The sequence below is a fragment of the Bombus pascuorum genome, chromosome 11, assembly GCF_905332965.1.
Source record: "Bombus pascuorum chromosome 11, iyBomPasc1.1, whole genome shotgun sequence".
NCBI classification, from domain to species: Eukaryota; Metazoa; Arthropoda; class Insecta; order Hymenoptera; family Apidae; genus Bombus; species Bombus pascuorum.
This window is the reverse complement of record NC_083498.1, coordinates 1,189,840-1,213,568: the sequence shown is the minus strand read 5'-3', so window position 1 is coordinate 1,213,568 and position 23,729 is coordinate 1,189,840. Positions and strand designations below refer to the sequence as shown.

Here is a 23,729-nt window from a genome sequence, read left to right as displayed (position 1 = left end):
ACAATTAATTTCTCTATTACGTTTTATGGTTTTTTGTGACATGTGTGCGAATGAAATCATTTTTAGTTATTGCCGAAAAGTATGAAATTTTGATTGATAGGAAACAAGAGCGTCAGAATAAAGTTGTAAAATCTACAGATGTAGTTATTCATGAGTGCACTTTATCTTTTTGCAGTTTTCATGTTTTGCCTACATAACTCCTGGTTTGTGCGAATCTCCGTGTTTATGACACGTAAGATCGTTTCTATGTGATGCATGAAATTTTCACATATGTCAAGTTTTGCTTGGAAATAAGTAACACGTTCAAGATCGGCAAATTAGTTATTACGAGACAGGTATTTATCCTGACTTTGTTCCCGAATACGACAAGGAAGGACACGTGAGAATGAGAGGCTCGAGATAGCGGCAAATCATAAACTGATTGGTCGAGCAGTATATAGGTGTATTTTTGTCATACAAATTCTATTCGTCTTCTACTAAACTATGTCACTGTTCATTGGACCAGAAAAATTTATACCTTCACGCTTTCATGGACCTCTTACTTGTTCTCGGATCTCTCACTCTGTCGATGAGTTCAAATAAAGAAGAAGGGGTAGCGAGTTGCTTATTTCGAGACAAATTGTACATGTTAACGGCAACGCATATTCTTAACGATATTATGACAAATAGACCGCCGCTAGTTAGCCTTACGAAATTTATGATTGGGTCGAGAGCTCGATAAGCACCTCGGCAGGGTGCTTGAGCGAATATTTGTCGAAGCCGGCGAACTGAGGTGTCGATGATGTGACTGTTAGAGAATACGCGAGATAATTTAGTGGCAAGCGACCTAACGAGATGTCGCATTGCCAAACAATAGAGACTTTGTCTTCTAAAGGATCTGACCACGGAGTGTGGCGAAGGCGTTGATGCCTTTTTGGTAGACGTACTGTGAGGGACCTCACGGCGCTTAGCCCCAAAAAGTAAACCTATCGAGACAAATTTGTAACATATATATATACCATACATGTACATTCATAAATGTCTAATTTAACAATATGTTGCAAAATTGATTTATTTTTCCTTTCACAAAATTAATCACAAAGTTCATCAAAGCGTAAAATGAAAAGAAGGGCGGAGAAGCTTCGGAGAAATTCAGTCGGAATCCAACGAGGAACGGATGCATGTTTCTATGTATGCGAAGCTATCCTGATTATCTGTAAAATTAATAGTTAATGGAATCCGTATCCGTGGCAGTCGTGATTATAGACAGATCAAGGCTATCGGGCAGTCACGATAATGTCGTGTCGTAAATAGTAAGTGATCTTAGACCGAGTTCTGTCCACGAGTCTTGCAGCGCGCGTGCTTGCTTACATCCATCTCGGTGTGTTGAGATAGTCAAATGGCGATCAGATAGGGCGAACAGGCCCTTTGAATAAATCCTCAGACCGATAGGAAGGCGGTTCTAGGAGGTTTGCTCGACAGTGCGATAGCCGATAATGGTCTGGTTCAGCCACCGTCCAATTCTAGGGTTAATTACCATCGTTTTAACCCGCTATACTGGCGTCGGTTCTTAAACTGGTTCGAGTCGTTTTGGAAAATTAATTTTACGACGGTGAGAATGCCGATACTTCCGCTGCTCCAGGAGATTTCTAAGACGGTGCGCGAATAAACGATTCGATTAAAACGCGTTGTCCTTTTCAACGAATTCGAATTTTTTTCTAATCCATTCGTTAACCTCATCCGATCGGAAAATCCCGTTATATATGACGTCTCTGCGACTATGGTACAGCCAGAAGAAGAATGGTTTCTCGTAAAAAACATATAAAGCGAATTGTGGTAGCCGTCACATCCGCCCGGTGGTACATCTAAGCGCATACTTTGTTCCATATGTGTAAACATACATTTTACATACCAACATTGTTGTCTAAAAGTTACTACCTTAACGAAACTTACAACAGATAACGAAAAAAATTGGAGAAATTAGGAGACATAATTGTTAGTATTTAATCTTGAAGTTAAGATTAATAATCTGTGGAAGACACAATGTTTATGTTGAAATAATATTCACTGATATTTATTAAACAGAACTACAGAACCTGTAGATGTATATAAGCGAGTGATATAATTAACAACGTATGGAGATTGTTGATTATTGGCCAGTTACTCTCAGACTAGACTTAGGTAGTTTTTTTTTTTTTTTTTTTTTTTATAGTTTATTTTTGGTTTTTACAATTTGTCCTGAAGGACATTTGGTAAAGTGTTATATCTCATTGGTAATAAAAAAAAAAAAATAAAATAAAAATAAATATAGCATGTGGGTGGCTACCCCCAGCGGGGTGCCAACTTCGTGTTTTCTAAGTTATATCTTTTATGTGACTTAGGTAGTGACCCATGATCCCTTAAATACTTTGAACCCCACTCTCTATACAGTAACGAGTACGACCTGTGTAAGTGTCCTGTTCAAATGCCTATGTGGGTGCTTATGTCTATGCGTGAAACATCGTTGTATTCCAACAATGATTAACTAATAAAACAATAAAGTGTGATTAATATATATCATATATATCTTAAAGTCACTTATAATGCCTTTATAATGCTATTATTTATATCAATTGTGAAATAACAGCTTATTCTCGCTAGCGAAAATATTTGTGCGAGTGTAAAAGGCAGTTCATGTTATTACACGGGGATTCTTACGTAACAATGTTGATAGCATAACGAAAAGACAGATGAGCGATACGTCAGCATAATACAACAGTCGACCTGACTAATATAACATCACGATTATCGATCGATAATGTGTTTTGATTCTTGATAAATCGTCAAAATTCGACAACCGTCGTGTGTAAAACGTTGTTCGCGAATTTAGCAGGAAACGATCTTCGGGAGGGCTATCCAACAAGTTTCCCCATGGAAACGTCACGTTCATTCCTGTACGACGAACCAAAAAGTTCGAAGAATTCAGTCGACTCCGCAACTGCGTGATGTACGGACATTTCCGGCGAACGTTTCTGTGACGCCTTGCCACCCCTTTGCTTGTCGCACGTTGCCTACAACGCGTTGAAAAAATTATAACGCAGAAGTTTTCTTAATGTGGTTGCGCCAGTAATTATGCAGCGAAAAGTTTCAATCGCTTATATCTAATTACTGTGACGCATTGACTCGCGTCACGTAAATGTTGGGCAGATGGTGAACGCATGCGAAAGGTTGACGCCAAGGGTGCACTTTATCACCTTGCAGATAAACCTGCCATATGGATTTCATTTTCCACAGAACTTGTAAATACGTAATTCTTGTTCGCCGCGATTGCGATTAACGTTACGATATTTTTCCATCTGCGTTTCTTACTGGAATTCACACGAATGTTTCTCGTGCACGCTTACTTTTTGTTTCGATTCTCGGCCTTTGAAGAGAAATTAACAAATTGAACGAAAATTACTAAGAATAGTAAGGTGGGAAAGAAATGATCGATAAATGACTAGTGCATCATTGCATAAATTGCGTTTGATGCTTTTAATTTAAAAAGTAAATTAAAATAACGATTTAAAAAAGCGAATAATTATCGACCATTTATTTCCCAGCAATCTGGTAAAATCTTGTCCCAGTTTTGATTAACTGTTGCTGTTTTCTACTCTGTTTCAGGCTGTGCATTTCTCACCTACTATAGTCGTGACAGCGCAATCAGTGCCCAGAACGCTCTGCATGAGAAGCGGACTTTACCAGGGGTAAGTATTTACACATTTAGAACACAATTTACCTCCTTTCGGTTTTCTCGTATACCGGTGAACCGACTTACTGTACGTGGGTTACGTCAACCCGCGATTGCCTTATCTAAATATTTTCTTACAAGTGTCCGCATTTCTCGAAATAAGCATACTCGCGAACTTATGTATAAAAGTTGCTTAGGAAAAATTGGTCGTGAAATTTGTTTGTAAACTAAAAGCCGTTTTGACCGTTAGAATCAATGGTGAACTTGGAAAATAAGGAATTGTCTGTCTCGGTTTCTTCTGACGCTTCATCGAATAGTCATCGAACGCGCGCGTAAATGAACTGGCGTAATTTTTATTCGGTACAGTTTCACGCAGAAAAAAAGGGAGCGGGCAAAGCTGCAGTGACGTTAACAGATACTTATCGCTGGCGGAGCCGTATGCCGTTTTCCAGGCAAATTCCGGCGATTCACCCCGCGATCCGGAATATTAAAATGGCCCGGCGTGACAAGTTAATCTCTTAACGCCGAAAGGGTAGTTAGGAAGGGAATGGAGGGCCGATGGTAAGAGTCGAAAGGAGAGGGGGGACCAGAGGGCGCAACTCGCAGAGTCCACGATGTATCATCAGACTTTCCGTGCGCCTTCTACAAATGTCAGGGCTGGCTATACGCATTCGTATCCCCGAGTAATATGAGAATTTTGCATTCCTCTTTTCACAGTTAGTCCCAGGAAACCTGTAACTAGCCGCGTCTGCGTTTGATGCTGCGTATAACGATATTATGTGCCAACATGTATATACATACGTATGCGTTACTTTGAACATTCAGACTCCCCCGCAAGCAGTGATTCGAGAGAATCGCACAAGAATTCTATCGAATCAATCTGTTGACTCGTTCTTTCGGCGCGAAGAAACTTTCTGCAACTTGAAAACGATCAACAGTATAAATAACCCGCAAGAGGGCAACGATTGTCTCTGTGGTTTATTTAAATGTCACCAAGCATCGGATTCTTATTCCAGTTTTATATGAATTTCGTACCATTTAATCCTCGCAACTGCCAATTAAAGTCTTATTTCATTGGCATATGTGGCTTTTAATTAATATCACTCGGCGGTTTACGTGTGACAAATCTCACTGGCAAATCTCACTGACAAACCTAACGTGGAATGAAACCATCTACCTTGTTGCATATTTTCGAACCAAATAGACTATAGTTCTCTTAAAAATTTCCATCGATCGTAACCGTAGGGGCTGAAGACTACAAGCACCAGCACTGAACACTGCTTAACTGCCAGAGCAGTGCCAACACGCCCCTTCCCATTATCCAAGCTACCCCTTGGAAGTCCGTAGCGAGTACTGGCGTTATGTTTCGTTAATCTATCCCCGAAACAACGCAGCTCCGGTCTTGGCACTGCTGCCAGCGGAAATCGTTTTAAATGTTATGCCGAGAGATGTGCCGGGGGCTTGGCTGAGTTATGACTTTATGAAGAGGCAGCAGACGCATATACGGGCATATACGGACGCATTTTTGCGTCGCTACGAGCATACGTCCGAGCACACGCTCACAGAGCTGACCAAACACGAAAAAAAATTCTCTTCAATTGCTTCGAGCGTTCCGGTGAGTGTCCATCGACGTGGACCGTTTCGAAATTTTTGACATTTTTATGCTGTTCTGTCGAGGGAAGATACTTCACTGTAGTTTATTCGTGAAACTCGAGCTGTTCGAAAATACGACAGACTACTAACGTCGTTAATTAAATCTAACGCAAGGTGATTAAATCTTTTAGCTTTTTAACAGGTATAACGATATTTGTTGTTACAAATAAAGTATATGTGAAGATATAAGTTGTTTTAGATTAGCTCTTCCAGCAATGGTTTATGATATCTGTTTACGAGCCGAGGATGTTTCGTTTAATAGACATAAACGTTCGTACCTATAAAAGGAAGAATTAACTAAGTTCGGAATTTCTTACAATTCTGTATACGCGTTTTGAATAAACGTCCGACCTATATTTAGGATGTTGGTCATTTGTTGATTGACCGATCCAAGTTGTAATATTCGGACGCACCTGAGACCATAACTCGGGCAAGCAGCGCGGACCCTTCATAAACAGGGATCGCGAGCGAACGCTCCCGCTGTGCAAGCAATAACAATGCCCGTGGCTAACCGGCTATACTTAGCCTATGCTTACTACGGAAGCGATCGTTGCACGTGCGCACGCGCTTGTTCACGCTCACACGAAACCCCGAAAGAAAGTATTTGGTATCCCACTTCCGGCCGTTATCGCGATACTTCTCACAGATTCTGTTGTAGCGTGCACGACTTATAGCGGCAGACTTATTTGACGAATTATTCCAGCTATTTGACTACGTCGAAAATCATTTTTCTCGACAAACTTAATCTTAACGGCCGCGTTTATTTTACACAAACTTGCTTCGTGCATGACTTACAATCTGGGCTCGTCTTTCCGAAAGTTTCCGTCGTGTGTCACCAGAACCAGATTAAATTTTGCTGGAAATTAGAGATGAAAATACAGAATCGTAGATCCAAATTTCATGTTGGCTGGAATAAGAGACGCGCTGATTTTCCACGCGACACGCTTCAAATTGTTCTTTTCATTTGCTAAATGGAAAATTATTATTTATTATTCGGATTGCACCCAATTTTCATATTACATTGATCTACCTCAGGGCATATAAAACGAGGACACACGTCGTTATTGATGTAATAGCAATGTTGTGCGTTTCGTTCTTTATGCGCAATTTCCGCTTTAATTTACGTTATAAATGAGAGAAAAGATGTATGTGTATGTGTGTGTTTCGTATAGTCAGTGCAAGTGTATCTTATATGTATGTATGTGAAATAGACTTACTAAAAACGATGACATATTTGACAGATTAAAATAGTATTACATCTACACGATCTTAAATCTAATACAGATTTTGTTTACATTGGATGACATACCTATGTAAATGTACTTAGCGATACGGCTTAGCAATCCTTATTGTTAGTCATAAATATAATGAATAGTATTTTCCGTTGAATCTATGAATCATCAAATCTGTATCATTTGAATCATTTTTCACTCCAGATTTAACTTAAATTTTTTAATTTTGGAAAGTTCAATTGCAATGACCTTTATTTATCTTCTCATGAACGAGCCTGAACGGTCCTAAATTAGCTGTAGTCATACCTTGTTTCTTGTTTACAAATATTCTTCCCAGATATACAATCGTGTAATTAAGCTACTAAAGCTAATCTTTATTCCTAATCACTCGCATGGTTGTTTCGATGGGTTCTTCGTAAGATTTGATGGGCTTTTCACGTGTCTGACAATTCATCGCCAACGGTGACTCACCATTTCACTTTTTATGTTACACACTATATTATTTTGTATTATACGTGATATATATTTTTTTCACGAGAAATCTCGAAGCATTTTCCTACGATAAAGCCGTCCAGATTTAATTCCTGTTTATTTGCTTTGCTCGTCAACTCAGCCTCCGCCTTGGCTGCAGTGTTGGTCTAGTCGACCTCTACATTAACAGATCGCCAGATGTTACCGCTGTTCAGTGGTATTTTGCCGGCGACAGAAAGATTCTCAGTGGTGAATTCGATTGGAAATATAACGTTCTTTATTTAATTTTTTCGAGTATAGTGTCGAGGAATAATATCGTTGACTCGAAATAAGTAGTCTCGTACGGACGAGAACGATGCTCCTAGTTTTCACGTTTCAATGCTTTACATAGAAGTTTTAGAGGTATATATTTCACGAAATTAATTAATATCCTTATTATTAGATTTTTCAAAAAAGTTATAATGTTTATAAACAGGGATACGTATGATATAGGATGTGGATAAGAAGGAATATCTTTTTATTTTTATTCAGAGAATCGTATGGAAATCGTACGTAATAGATATTAGAACAGAGAAATAGAAGTAGAAAAGTTAGGATCCGGTTTCCAGGCTATTCGCTAATCATCGATACTTTTGCGGTCGAAAGTCCTTCTTTATCACGTCGAAATTAGGGGCGGAGTTAAGTAGCGAATATAAGTTAGAGCGACGCACTAAGGTGCAATCAGAAATTCAGAAGGACGGATTGCGAACGACTGACAAAAACGACGGTGTGCTATAGGGTTTGCTAACTCGAAGGAAAGAAACGTTGAACTCCGACTAGCTCTCAATGACGCGCCTGTCGAGCGAAGGGGACGACGGGGCGCTTTGAATTGGCGCGAATTTTCATGAGGGAACGATACTTAGGCGTGCAAAGCCTGGAGCGTAGCGGGAAAGGAGCAAAAAACGTAGAGAAAAGAGCCGAACAGCTCGGACCGGGCATTGTTTGCATTCCTCCCTAACGAAGTTTTTGTAACTTACGCGTGCACCTGTGCCGCCCTCGAGTCCAATGAAATTTCTGCGATTTCGGTGCTTCTGACTATCCGTTATTCGTAATTCATTAAGCACCGTGTAGCCCTGGAGTCACATAGAAAACGTCGGTTATCGTTCGAATATGCGTGTAATCTTTAATTCGATGCAGTTAATCTTCAACCATCTCCGTTCGACAGTAATTTGTTACGTGCAAGGGAGTAATTGAGTTAAGCTCCAGATTGACAGACAATTGTCCGTAGACTCGTATTCGCAGTCAGTCCGCATACGTTGTTGGCGGAAAATCCGCAGAAAAATGCATGTATGTACCTATATTGCCTGGCGATATCTTTCGACTGTCGACGAACGATGTACGTAGGTAAACTGTCGACAGACGATTTTCTGGCGCTTGAGCAAGAAGGCGCGATGTTTTTAAAAATTTCAGTCGCTAATTCCATCGGAGAGCTACATCTATGGCGTTCGTTAAATTATATAATTATTATATTAACGATTATGGAGGGGAGTAGCGGAACGGTGGCTATCAAACAATTAGGAGAAAGTTCGGTGGTTATGCCTCGCGAAGAAGGTCGTTTTCGCGAGGTAAAGACGCGAAGACAGAGATGACGTGGAAGAACAAGAAGAAGGTAGAGGAGGTTAAGGAGGGATGGAATGGAAATGGTAGGGGACTAGAAGTAAAGGAGGGAGTCACTCCGGAGGAAGCAAGCCGAGTGGCGACGCCTCAGTGACCGAGCTTACTCTCCCTTGTGCTTTCGTTCGCAAGCGTGGGCTTGCGAGTCCTCGTTTCCCTCTATATACGTATATATACGTGTATATATCTGTCTACTCTGGTCCCTCTTTTATCTCTCGTCTGCGCATAAAGCTGCCCATTTCTATCCTTCTGGGTGTCTCGTGGACCTTTCGTTTCTACTTCCACGATACGGCCCTGACAATAAGCCAGTCGTAGTTATATGCGCCCTTCCGTGCCTTTCTATGTTCCCATTCTTTCCTTTGCTTTCGTCGGAGTTAGTACGTATCGGCCCTGGTAAAATACGTGGCACGCGGCCGTCGTGAAATTAACAACAGTGATCCTTAAGTATTCGTGCGCAGTTAAGAAAGTCCGAAAACGATCGCGGCGCGCTCGCGTAAACATCGCTACGCGTAAACACCGGTAAACGTTTAGTGCCGTGTGAATCACAGAGGCATTGGTGCTGCGTGCTTTTTTGGGTATTGGTATAAAAATGTTCAGAGACCGGTTAGTTAACGAAGAGTAAATATATCGATGTGTGTGGGTCTATGGCAGATTACAGGCACTTGATTTTATCTATATCCGGAGAAATTGAATCGCGCCAAGTGTTTGTGAAGTATTAAAGTGAAGCGGTGCTGTGTAGTGATTCTGCGCAGTAGCAGTTCCAAGTAACACGCCGGCATTCGAGATACATCCTGTCTCCTAGTTTCAACGAATGCTGGCAGAGAACTTTGATTACCAAAGCCACGTTTTCGTTTCACCAGCTATTTCATCCAAAGTCCGTTTATGTTTCATAAGCAGCGTCACTCTGTCATTCAAGTGTTATAGTGCTTTATAGTTCGACATTCGACAGCAGTGATAATCGTTGACACGTTCGTGCTACAACATCATGGTCGATTTTATAACCTACCCGGAGATTTCCTACCTCTACGACGAATTCATGATGGTACGGAGCATTACTCTTCGTTTGTTTTTTCTTCTCGAGGCGCGTTGCTTGCGCTAAAGCGGTCTTATTGCGCGCGCAGGTTGCATCGCTGTACTTAATCGTCGATGCCACGCTTCTAATTTTATTATATTATATGTAATGCGTCATTATTAACGATCAGGGAATCGCTATGGTCGCTAATTACTCACCGTGCCGCTGTGTAACAGCTGCACGTCGTTGCCTTCTATGGCTCATTCGGAGGCCATTAATCCTACGAGGACGCGAAGGGCATTCTCGTGATAATGTGAAACTATTGAGGAAATATATTGCCAACTGCGCTAAATACCTATCTATTAATATATTTAGTAATTTCTCACGCTATTCATCGCTGTCAGTTTGTCTCCTCGCCACTAATATGTATATACCTAAAACTCCTAGCATCCGTCCGCGCTAAGAATTCGTCGCGATTTCCTGATATATTTGCGATAACGAGAATATGTCCCGTTGAAGAAACAGGGAAATTTAATTAACGAAATAACGCGATATTTCCATAATTTTTCGAATACGATTAAAGTAAGCGAAAACATAGTTAATTAGCAGCAAGGTGACCACGGTCGGTGTATCGAGTAATTAATCATTCGTACGATGGTCACGTTAAAGATTCACCTATGCCTCTAGAGTAAACGCCGATGGACTGTCGGGGTGCTGTCTCCGCGAGATTGGCTGGGATGAGGTAAAGGGAAAGGTAAGGGATGATAGGTATAGGCAGGGTGAACCCTCGCCACAAAGTGGAACTACTTTACGGGAATATCACTTTGATCCGACGCTTAATGAACGATGGACCGCGCTCGGTAAGAGTACCCAGACTGAATTTAATTAGGGCTCTCAACTTGCCAGGTCGAGAGCATGACGGGATGCCGTACAGAATGTGTGCACGAAGGGAACGGGAAGAGAAATAGAGTGACAGAGCCGGGGTACATGATAAAAGCTCGGATGAAGCACACACGCTTGTGGGTATGGTAGGAAACGAAGGCCTTTTCCTTTGAGAATGCACCGGGCATATATCCACTCCGCGACGATCATAGATGACAATACTGGACGGATGACTATCCGATTGTCATGCAAATCATGGCGGGAACCGGCACTTATTGACTCTATCGCGTATTCTAGCGCTAGTGATTCAAGAATCCACCTTTATACTTTTCACGGCACGCTCGTGGTTCCAAAGCAACTGCGTTGTCCGCGCGGAGAGAGCCAACGGAGAAACGCACTCGGCCGATTATTCAGGAAAATTGAAAATTCCACGCGTCGATAAAGGGGGTGGTCAGTCTTCCTACTAACCTGATCAGGTACGCCAATTTGTGCAGAGCTTTGATTCTGCGGGATGATTCGACGCTCTGACGGGCGCGCGATCGTGCTGCGCTTTAACTCGAAATGGACCAGTCCCCTCGGGAAAACGGACTTCGATTCCAACCATTCGTACTTTAACCGTTTGATAATGGTGATGTCAAAGTACTTTTATCTTCGATGACAATGGAACTGATTCGAGAAGAGTGCGCATTTCGTTCAGACATTTTCTGTCCCATCATTTTTTAATTCTTACCGCGAATAGAGATTTTGTTAGCAATACGATACCTTCTTACACTCTCGTTAATCTTCTCGCGTCAACGTTCTTGATATTTGTAAGTTTCATTACGAAGATATTTTTTATTCCACTTTACGTAACTACGAACTATGTGAAATAAGAAATTCCATCTTTTTCGTCGAAATGTTTCGTAAGCTTGACCATTTATGGACATTTTCCGCTTGCCAGGAAATCTACTAGGGGTATAAACACGGGCATAAAAATTAAACTAACACATCCGCCACTAGTTTTTTGCATTCGAAGGGGGACAAAAACGAACGAATATGAAACGGAAATTGAATGCGTTCGTACAGCAAGGAAATAATATCCCACTTTTAGAAGTTTGATCGGACGAAGCTCGTTTCGGCAATGAATCGCCACGATATTCGACCAAGATTTCTCGAACCGTTCTCTAGTATCGACTTTTCTCGATCCCGAAGTAGGTGACGTACTTGCAGACACACGCTGGCACCGGTTGTGGAAATTGAGAAAACTTTATTTGCCTCGGTGTAACCATGGAAAACATCAAGATGCGGAAAATAGGAATTGCGCGAAACTCTTTACCGATGGTAGAACAAACAAGGACGCGCCCCTCGTTCGTGAACTAAAACCTATTTTCTTCACCAAGTGTCGAGAACTCGCGGTTCCTCAGCGGTACTGGGTAATAAAATACATTGTTGAATAAAAGCCGTAGCTAACTCGGCAAGAAGTATAAAGGAAAAACGTAAGAAAAAAGGTAAAGGCTTTACTGTTTCAGAAGCAATAACATTAATCCCTCGGTATCATTTCTAAATCCAACAATTTAAAAACATGAGAAATTCGTTTTAAGAGGTATACACAAAGTCGTAAATCTTGAAAGTATTAAACAGTGAATTTCATTGTATTAAACTACCGAAAACTTATTAACGATACCCATTCTCAGAAATGACTAATGTATTTTAAGCGTTGTTAACAATTTTTCGATAATTTAATAGTAACTGTAACGAATATACTAATACTAGCAATAGTAGAGTAAAAAATATAATACAATGCATTACTCGTTCATATATTTCATGTACTACATACTTTTCATGTTGGTATAAGATTAGTATCTAATATTTATGATATCCTGCGCGGGTCAAGGTGCGTGTGCAATAAATAAACAATAATAATTCTTACTAACACTGTATACATTTTATAGAGTGCATTTCCAATGGTTACGAAATATGTATAGTCGGATTCAACGTTAATTCGTAATGGGTTGATCTTGTTGTTTAACCGTCCTCTGAACGATAAACGTATTAGAAGAGATGTCGGTTGGATTTTCCAACGAAAAGCAATTTTTATTGCTTTCCTCAGCCGCTAAATTTTCCGATCGTGTCTTCGTCCCCCGTCGAATCGCGCATTTACTTAAATCATCTCGCCATCTCTTTGCCAGCACGTGACTAATCTAAATATTTACACGAGTGAGACAGGCCGGCTAACATCGCGTTTCCCTTAACTTTTCGAAGGAGACCCGACTTCGATGTTCTCGGTCCTCGTTCGGTCGAACAGTTAAAATTACCACGAAGATGTGTGACGTCATATCGATCGAATCGAGTAGCAGGGCAAGCGAACCACGCGTAACTATGAATTTCTAACGCGAGATCTAGATTCTCTGTATACCTATCTGCCATGTTGCAGTCCCTGGTGAATCTTTTCGTCGGTACATCGCGCAGGACGATGATTTAAAATAAAATGTATACAGCGGCGGCCCGATGGAAGTAAAAAATATTTTTCCAGAAAGATAACTTCCTGAACGGCGTTAATGAATTAATAAAAAGACACGTGATTGGTAAAGTTTTTTCATATATACGTATCTAATCTGAATATGGGTCTGAAAGGATTTTGCATAACGTCAATACAAAGCGGACGATTGCCACAAGGTTAGATGCATCAAGTAGTGGAAAAATATTCAGTTCCGGGGCTTTACAATTTTATCAGCGATAGACCAACCAACCCGTTCCTATAAACGAGAGGTTGGAAAGGACGAAAAAGGCGTCCTTCCCTTGTGCGTTTAGGTATTGTTACTGGTATCTCGCTCAGGCAGTGGGCAGGCTTTGTGTTTCTGCCCTAGTTTCTGTGCTGCAGGCCAGACATACGGGTTTGGGAGTAAATTGCATGAGGGTAGCAAAGGGCTAACTTGCGATAAAACATTCACGCGTTTTCTATGTGTATCCATGTGTGCATGTGCATTTAGCGAGCGTGTAGACAGACACGCGTTTTCGCGCGCGCTTGCGAGCCTATCCACCTTGGGTTAAAAATATCCGTATCGCGGCAGCTAACTTTGCCACGTTATGTCCAAATTTTCTACTGGTTCCATCGTACCGACATTTTATTTTCGAGATTATTATAAATCTTTGTACGCTTAAACGCGTTAAACATCTAGCGTGAGATTGCATGAAAATAAAACAATTTGGAAATACGTTAAACTCGCGAATATTCCAATGGTATCAGCAAGACCAGGGTTATCGCGTTACGTCGCATTGGTAGGTTTGAAAGGCTGATCAAATCTAGCGATACAATAGCCAGTTGACGGTACATGGTTTGAAAAGTAGCTTAAGAACGAAGGAATTAAACATGAGACAGCTACGGAGCGTTCCAACTTCAAAAATTATTCCAACGATACATAAACGTAGTCACATAGAGACACTCGACCACTGAAACTGTTTCGTTCTAACGTCTTTTCTCGGCAGCTTTTGAAAGTTCCCTCATTTATATCTAGACGGTGCGGAAAGCGTGGTCGGTTCAGTCGTTTTGGGTACTGAAGCTCCGGAGAAAATTTTCTTCAGTTGCATTCAGTTGGCATTAGCGTCGTAGCTGTAAAAGTAGTAAAAGAGGCAGTATTAGGAAGAAAGAGGGAAAGAAAGAAAGAAAGAAAGGAAGGAAGGAGGGAAGACAGAAACAAAGAAAGCAGCGAGGAAAGAAAAACGAGAGGGGACGATGTGCCTCTTTTCTGTCTCTTTTGGCCTGGAAGGGAGAAGGCAGAAGTTTGCAACTCTATTCGCGGAAAGGTCGCGAAAGAGGTAAGAAGGGGAGGCATAATTCCAACAGAGAGAGTATGACGAGCCAGCCAAGTTGGCCACCTCTACGAGGTGCCCTCAAAGACTCTTCCGCTAATTTGATGATCCTCCAAAGGCCTGGGCTGCAATCTGCCGCTCAGTGTAGATTCTCTAGACATGGACCCTCACCGATCTTTCCTCGTCTTGTTCCGGTCTAGGGAGAAACGTCTCTGAGGAGGTTACCGTTCAAGTTCTTCACTTTTCCTTTCGTTCTCCTCATCCACTTTTTCCTACATGCAGGTCAAATGACAGAGCGCGTTAAACTGCCGCTCTCGCTTATAGCCACGTTTAAAGAGTTTCGTGCATGACGAGCACCTGCAAAAGTAAACTCATCTTCATACATAAACGTAACGTCGTTTCCAGCATTACTTCCTTGTAATTCCAACTAATAATTATCTACAATTTTCCCTTGTTAATGTTCCAGTGAAACTAGCAGAATTAGTTCGCCAACTGTACTTGTAAAACGTTCATCCAACTTTGTCCGAATTCGTTTTTTAATGCGTTTACGACCGATTAGAGAGCGACCGATCTTTTCATAAAATTGTAATTACGTTCAAATTGAAGCAAAAATCGATTTGCGAATTTCCACGTTACGAGAGGCGAACATTTTCTACGTAGAGGTATCTGCACGCTTAAACGACGTCACTCGTATTAACTTGATGCTCTTTTACTCGAGGGGATACAATATCGTTAAATTATGGTTTCGTGTTGCATACGTTGTAGATTTGGTTTCATATAACCGAAGACGAAGGAAAGGATACGGTTTCGGTGACGCTGTCTCGATATCTCCTCTTGGGAACAATATACTTTCTCATATATTCGACGTGTCTCGTATGAGCTGCTTAATTTCGCTAGCAATTCGTTCGGGTCTCGTTCGCTATCGGGATTACGGCAGGTCTGATGAGTTTCCAGAGTAGGACCGCAGGTTGCCGTAGCAGGAACCGGAACCTTGTAGGTTTCAACGAAGAAAGGGAGGAGAAGAGGGAACAAAGAGACAGTGGACACAGAGAAGCTGGAAGAGGAGCTGGGTCAGCGTCACCGGAGTGTATAATTGGCTTGATTGTCGGGTTCTAATCTGGTTCTCCTTCTGCCTTCCGTCAGAGAGGGACGTGTCCAGCCTGCCACCACTGGCATAGGAACGTCCAGAAAATGGGAGAAATGCGACCTGCTTTTCCAGATCCTTTCGTTATTTATAATGCCCTTTACCCTGTTTCGGGTTAACCTCCGACATAATATTCCCAACTTCCACGGATTAGACGAATTTCCTTTGACATCCCAGCCATCCTGAAACGAAGATTTATCGGAACTTGATCGTTTGGCGCGTAATTATTTTAAACGCGTTAAAATTAAAATTACGCGAGATATTCCTTTTACCTATCTTTCGCTTTAATTCGGCGAAGTCCAGCGTGGATTAAAAATGTATAAACGTTAGTTGGAAGAAAAGCGCGGACAAAGAGATATGCGACGTGCACCGCGAGATGAATTATAGTAATAAAACAACTGCGTGGAAGTACAACGTGCGGTTTTTATAAATATTTCGCTTGTTTCGTTCGCGTCGTCGTTGTTGGCTTTGCACCAACTGGGCTATGCTACATCCTGGCTGCTGCGATTTCATATCACTACACTTGCTATCTACGATCTGAACGCAGACAAATATATAAATACAACCAGTCAGTTGGTTATACAGATTTAAATTGCAGGATATTAGTATAATTTTCTTTCTCAGTATTTGGCAGCTGGGGACGGTATACGTTATTTTTTCGTCTCGATGAAAATTGTTTATATGAAAAACACAATGTACGAGTCACATTTGTAATTATTACAACGTCGTTCCAACGAAACCATAATAAATTTCTAATTTTTCTTCTTATGACTTCCGTGTCTGATCCGTCACTGTCTCATACCACTTCCATTCTTCTTATGGAACCATAATGAGGCCGTAAACGTTCCACGCGTCGCTTTAACGACATTTTTTTGTTCGATAATTTGGATAGATAAATGGCAACATTCATTAAGGATTCTTTTCTCCTTTATGGAAATTGCGAATGGAAATATTAATGGAAAGACGACTGATCGTTGTACGTACAAATACACTGTTAAATTTGGTGCAACGGTTGTACGATTAAAGATTGATAGTACACACGTTTAACGTAGTTAAATATCGATTTCGGTTAAACCGTTTAATTATATTATTCATCGAAAACGATTTCGCGAACGCGGATGTTATCGTGAAACGATTGGAAAACACAGAAAGATCAGCTACTTGATTCGATGGCAAGAAAGGTGAAACGATAGTTTTAGGGAAGTCATCCGAAGTGCGCTGTAAAAGCATGAACGGGAAAAGTTGGATTTAAGATAACGAACCGATATCGATCGAGAAGATAAATAGCGGGGGAGCATGGACTTGTTTTCATTGACTAAGTACGTATACTTTGCGGTGCACTTAGGTGAAAACGGGGAAAGTGGTGAAGAGCGGACAAGTTGAAGCGGGATCGACGACGGAGGAGAGAAGATATTTTCAAAGACGACTCGGAAATTGCCTGTCCAATTGAATCGCAAACAATATGAAAATTTGTTCGAGAGTTTTGATTATACAAAGGAGAGGAGGCTACGGTAGACGGCGACGGAGGGCGAGGAGAAAGAGAAGAAAAGCGGACACATTCGAGAGAGGAGCAAGAGAAGGATATTCTTAGTGGCGCTCGGAAACAATGGGCCACCATCAGACTTGCAAAGCGGATCGCGTTTTTACTTTCAAATTAAATTATTTTCTCCGTTTCGTGTACGATTAATGCTCTTCAGCCGGTGGCCACGTTTAATCGGCGATCTTCATCCTCGATATTTTTGTTTACGCTTCTTCCGTATCTTTTTGACGTTATCCAAAGTTTAACGTAACTTTGTCCAATCGAATATAAAATACGCCTACATATAGCCTTATTCCTTCGCTCAGGAATCGATATTGGAATCTATTTCTAGAAACTATCGCGTTCATAACTATAACTCATTTATATAAATTAACTAAAGATACCAATTTGTGTGTATATATGTAATAATGCAATTCATCTCCGATGCAGTATAAAAATAATTCGCAATCGATTGATAAGTACAGAGAAATTCGTATGAGCATCGCGCATGGAGGCACATATATCGTTAAATTACCTTGCGGCATTCACTTAATAAGTCATAATAAATTGTGTGCAGCGTGTCCAATTGCATCGTGAACAGAGTGGACCAACCGTATTATTTACATTCATATAGGAACACGGTGTAATTATACTAGAAATGATAATACGCACCATTGTAAATTTCACTCGGACGAAAGCGTTAATCGAAGCAGCACGCACACACGTTGCGCCGATTATCGTGCCGTTTACCAGCTTGCATCTGCATGGAAGTTACTTTGATTGCAGATTCATTCCGCTTAAACATGCGGCAAACCGGGCCATAAAATAACATTCGTTCGCAGAAGTAGCACGCGACAACGCACACGGTAGTAAAATCGATGCGACATACGGTTAAAAGGCAAGGCTGCCGCAACCAAAGGAAGATGTTGGTTGCATTAGCAATACAATTTGCGGATGTAACGCTTCAGAACTGTTCGTGTATCTATGACTACGGTACCGGTATAGCGCGCCGCGAGACATCAACATGGACTGTAAAAGGGTTCTTGAAGCGGCACCTATCCGTTACAAACGTAAATGGAAACTGGGTCGCGTGTATTTCGACAATTGTTCCTTACCTCTCACGACGCGTAACCACAAATTCGTTTGCCCATGAATTTCAATTGAGTGAAACCGCGTCGTCGTCGGTGCCAACTCGACGCCCATTGATGCAACCGTTACGGGCATCGTCGGAGTTGACTTTAAATTCCAACTGTTCGTCAATGGTAAACTAAGCGGGAACGTGCTGCCTTTGTGACGCAGATCAGCCCAGAAATGAGTAACGTCGCGAAAAGAAAAGCCCCACCGTTGTTCATTCTCCTATACTCTCGTTCTCGGATAAGGTGAGAAGCGCAGACATCTTGGAATAGCAAATTTCCCGTTATTGAAATTTACGCATGTTTACCAACCAATTAGCCACGGTTTATAATTGAATTTGACAATAATAACTGATAATAGAAGCGGAATCGTCTTGAAACGTTTACCGTTACAAAGCAAAGTCTAACCGAGGCAAAGAAAGAAGGAAAATGGCAATTACCGTGCAATTTATTCATCGAAAGTTCGAAAGCGACAAAAGGAATGGAGATTTTCGAGTCGTTGGGAGATTGTCAGTGATGGGGCTGGGTTGCTGGTGTTTGGTGTGCATCTACGATATAACTGTGTATAGGCGGTGCTGAAATACACGAAACGCTGTCGGTCGCGTAAACAGGCCAGGAAAAGCCTGCGCGCGGACTGCCTACAGAGGTTCGCGACGAGAGAATAGAGAAGAGGAAGAGAGGAGGAAAGCGGCATAATGCGCGCGGTATACCACGCCACTTCCGAATTACTCCGGCAAAATCTCCCCGCGTATTTGCATTCCCCCGCGGCGAACGCAGACAGAAATTAATTGCGTACTTGCGCGGGCAACAATGAAGCGCCATTCTCGTGTACCGGCAACTCTCCCTCGCTGGTCGCTCCGGAAATCAAAGACACTTTTGGTCGACTGCCCGCCCCCCGGCATCCAGACCCCGGATTCGGCCCGCAGCATCGCTTCGCTCTACGCCGCTCCGCTCCGCTCTACGCCACGTTGTTCAAATTTCGTTTCAACCAGTTTATTTAACGTCTCTACGGTCACGAAAAGACGCAGGGATTTATTGCGAGTTAAAAACGAATCAAGCGCAACGACAATTCTACCGTTCAGTTCAGTTTCCTGTCTCTTAAAAAAGGGAAGAAACACCGGAGATTATTCGAAACGTTATGAATAACACGACAAATTGTTTCGCAACGTTGCAACGTCCGTTCGTTTTCTGAAATATGGCGAGTTACGAAGCACCTATAACGCGGAACTTGAATCACCTATGAGAAAATAAAGCGTCCGAACATTTGATGTACAATCAATCAATCGTCGATGTTGAATAATTTCCTGACGATGAAAATCTTTAGTCTGCTCTGATCAATTATATTTTTCACTAATTTACCGGTATTACCTAATTTACTCGAAATGTCACACGATTATTTTCGGAACGATATTCCGTTATTACTTAATCGATATATAGTTTAATTTCGGTGATTCTATACCGAAAAGTTTATCATCGAACGGGATTATTTTGTATGTTTTTGTTCGTTTTGCTCGGTAAAATAGATTATCAGAACATTCGGTTAAAGGGAAACGATCATAATTTTCTACACTGCGCAACGACACGTACGAAATATCGCGTTGTCGACGCGGGTCAACTCTATTTTAACAATCGAGTCGATTAAAATTACATTGAACGCTGAGCAGGGATTTCCACAATAATGCCGAACAAAATAAAATCTCCAAGTTTCGCGCGTTAAACTGTTAGTTCGATTTGACAATGAGCTTCCGTGTTATTTAAATTCGGACCTGTAGCCGATTGAAAATCACGGTCATTGTAATTACCATTGGAAGCACGCGGGTCTGGGTGATTTATGGAATCATGAAATTTAGCCCCATTGTCGTACAAATTCGCGGGCAGTGGCGAGGAAGTTCAGCCGGTGGATTAATGATGCAGCGTTTATTTAGCGAAGCGGTGATAGTGGCTGGGAATTCGTGCACAAAGGAAACGAGCATTGGACCTTTTAGGCTGGGAGGAATTGCCGTGTGCGAAGTCGTGCCGGAAGTAGGCGATATCAACTACCGGTGACACCCTTCTCGCAGCCCCTGCACGATGCTACACTCCACCGTAGGTTTATGGCTAGCTTTTTGTTCAACGCCATTAGCGGCTCGCTGCCCGTTGCTTTTCCGTGCGACAACAACGACCATCGCGTCATGTACGACATAGATTTTACCATTAGCGTACCGGCGTGGCTCCGCTACCTACCAACCAACTAGCTCCATCGAGCTGCTGTGGAAAAGTTTACGAAGCGCTAATGGGAAAAAACGGAATTTCTTTCACGTAGAATACTACTTTAAAGTAGAAACGATTAATCTTGTTCTTGTATTGCCCAGTTGGTGCCACTGTAAACGTTCGTTTTTTCTTTTTCTCTTCTTCTTTTTTCGTTTCTTTTTTTATTTATTTATTTTTTTTTTTTATTTCTCCTTGTACTTTCGTTTTACGCTATGGAGGTTTAGTGGAGTGCGATTATGAAATACAGTTCAATCACGCGAACGCCGTAAATAACCGTTATCTGCGACGACGTAAAGTGACAAATCGTGCTCGGTTTTGCCGCGCCACGCGCGTCGAATTACAACGACACAGCGTGAAACTGTCCTCGCGTACACCGAAATCGACCTACCCCCGGCATCCTTCTTCAACTCTCGACAAAGTTTTCGTTCCTGTATAATTACTTGCCTTTGTGGAGAAGGTAGTGGGGTATAGACGGAGGAAGATGTAATATCAACGGCGGTATGATTGCCTAATTGACTTAATCATGGTACGCTTCATAATAATTATTTTCCCTTGGTTATACTCACGATAAGGGAATCTATTATACGTACGACGAACTTTCGAACTTTCTTGGTATTTGAACGGTTGGCGTTCGAATATCGCGAGCCGCCAAAAAGGATCGTCGAGTCGGTAATTTATAGCACTTTCAACCTTTCGTCTACGATATCCGGCCTGTCTCTCTCCACGATCGATTCGTCCTGGTACTTTCATTTCGTCCTCACTGTCTTTTCTGGTTTAGTTTGCCAGAGAAGCCAGAGAGTCATCCCCTTCGGCGACTTGTTTCGGGTAATTAAATCCAGGCAACCCGACGAGATGTCGGATCCTGATAAATGAAGTGTTCCAGCAGGATGAGGAGGGAGACCCTCTTCGTGAGGGTCGACACAGAGGCGAGCGGAGAGCTAGCGAGGGGCCATGTGAATATTGCAGGACCTCGCACTTCTCATCGCTCGTCGTCGGGCTTGTCGACGCATTACTTCGCGCAGAGAGCAGTTATCATTTTAGGTTATGAAGTTTTCGCCACTGTTTGCTCCTATTTTGCCAATTTGCCCCTCCCCAAGAAATTACCGGTCACTTTTATTTTCTCCTATATTTTTCCATATCTCGTCTCTGTAACCTTAACATTACGCAAAAAGTTCACATTGCTTTTTACTCCTTTTTACACCTTTCGGTCAAGTTAAAACGAATAAACGTATATACAACGGATATTGCAAAGTTCCGTAAAATGTGTAAAGAGAGAACCATTTTTAAGAGTGTGGTTACAAAATTTTTTTTTTTTTTTTTTTTTTTATTTTGGTTATTTTACAATTTGTCCTTGCGGACATTTGGTAAAGTGTTATATCTTGTTGGTGAAGAAAAAAAAATATAAATAAAAAATAATATAGCATGTGGGCGGCTACCCCCAGCGGGTACCAGCTTCGTTTTTTTTTTTTTTTTCTAAGTTATATCTTTTATGATGGTTACAAAATGACGGAAAATTGCGTATACATAACGATCGTCCGTAATGTTTCTTTTGCATTTCGATATTAACGGACGAGCAGCTTTTAACGAGCTAGACTAACGAAAAGTTCGATATTCGAAGCACGACGACATTCAGCACAAGCATTCAATGCTACATGTATGAAATATGACGAGTCTTTATGTGTATAAATAAAATGTGTTTTTTTTTTCTTTTTTTTTTTTATATATCGCGATGGAATCTGTGTACACACGAGCCTACGCCTATTCTGTATTTACCGTATTCACGGCACCAGATTGCATTTATACCAGCAAAGCCGCAAAGGTGGGTCTGTGACGAAGGCATATTTAATTCAGGCGACCCACGGTTTCGGTATTGTACGTGTTACATCGCGTGTGCCGTGTGCACGCGTTTCTAGCCAGCTCACAAAGACAAATTTCAACAGTAAACACGACTGGATCTGTGCCAACTGTATTTTTTCCCGAAACGTTATCGCGTCGAGCTTATTCGACCAACATTACTTTTCAGGCCGCGATTAATGATTTTCTCGTACATTCACGTTAGAATTTCCGACCGGTGTATTTTCAAATATCATCGATCAACGATTAAACGTCGCTGTCCCTAATTTGTTTCTGTGAACGTTTCTATGAATGCGAAAGTTTTCGATTTGAGCTGGAAACATGGTTATAGAAGGTTACTTGGACCCTATTGTAAAACGTAGTCAAAAATAATTGCTGATGTTGCTAATAGATGGAAAATTTAATCTTTTAGCTAGATCGTTCGTCGATCAAACGTCGTCATAGATATATTGTTTAAATATCAATAAATACAATACAATCAATAATACAAATGTAACGACACAGCTGAAAAGGAAAATTTCTAAACGAATATGTTAATAAAATTTTTAAGTTTCTTCGATCTAGAATATTGATATTCCGTGCGATAAGTTATGCAAGTCGCTTCTCTCTATTGCAATCAGTCAAAATTGGTTCTTAAATCGGCCCATATAAATATGCCACTCGAAGCTAATTTAATTTTGTAATTTTAACTTAATATAACTCAATAGCAAGTGTGTATTACGTTGTGGGTATGAAAGTTGATATCCCGATGTAATTTTACTAGCGTAAAATATTTATATACTACACTATGTCATATTATAATATTAGAAAGTTGATGGATAGTTGGAGAATGTTTATCACGATAAGCGTGTTTCGTAAATCATAATATTTGCCTGGTTGGCTCGAACGATTTTTTCCACAAATATATCATCGCGTCAACAAAAACGAGGAAGATGTGTATTGGGTGATAAAGTTAAGTGCTCCACCCTCTATATTACGTGAAACGTAATGTATCGATATCTATAGCAGGCAGTTTCTTCCTGCACTTTACACAACTTACATTCTATCGTTGGCATGTCGAACGTTATGGCATTTATGTGTTCGGAAAGTATATTTGTAGTTTACGATAGATACGACGTATTATATCAAGTCGGCCATTAACTGCGAACGTTCGATTACGAATCCGTCGTAATTCAAAGGTTCGCGATATCTGTTGCCCACGGACATATTTCAACATCGTCCTCAGCCATGCGGCCCTATAATCCCAAAGGATTTGTTGTACACATGTTCGTCCCGTGCAAACTGTCCTCGAAATGTTCGATATCCCCCTATGTATCCACGGTGGGAAGATCAATGTCGCGCGTTTGGTTACGAATGTTGGATGATTTCTGGTCGCACCTGAGGCCATTTGTGAAGTTTGTGTTCGCGGTTCTATTCTAGCGACAGCTCCGATCAGATATCGATCTTCGA

At 41.4% G+C, this 23,729-nt stretch overlaps 1 protein-coding gene across 7 annotated transcripts in view; it reads left to right on the top strand.

The window, feature by feature from the left end:
* LOC132911689 (CUGBP Elav-like family member 4) overlaps positions 1-23,729 on the top strand; it is a 571,541-nt gene that overhangs the window by 50,044 nt on the left and 497,768 nt on the right. For 5 of the 7 annotated variants that reach the window (XM_060968526.1, XM_060968513.1, XM_060968524.1 and 2 more), the window contains exon 2: positions 3,622-3,704. Coding sequence is in view for 2 of the 7 variants with exons in the window: in XM_060968520.1 (XP_060824503.1) it covers positions 9,683-9,739 (57 nt within the window). In the remaining 5 variants the exon portion in view is untranslated. Of the gene's footprint in view, positions 1-3,621; positions 3,705-9,372; positions 9,740-23,729 lie in introns of those variants that run through there. The other 2 variants (XM_060968520.1, XM_060968507.1) reach the window with 2 other exon arrangements.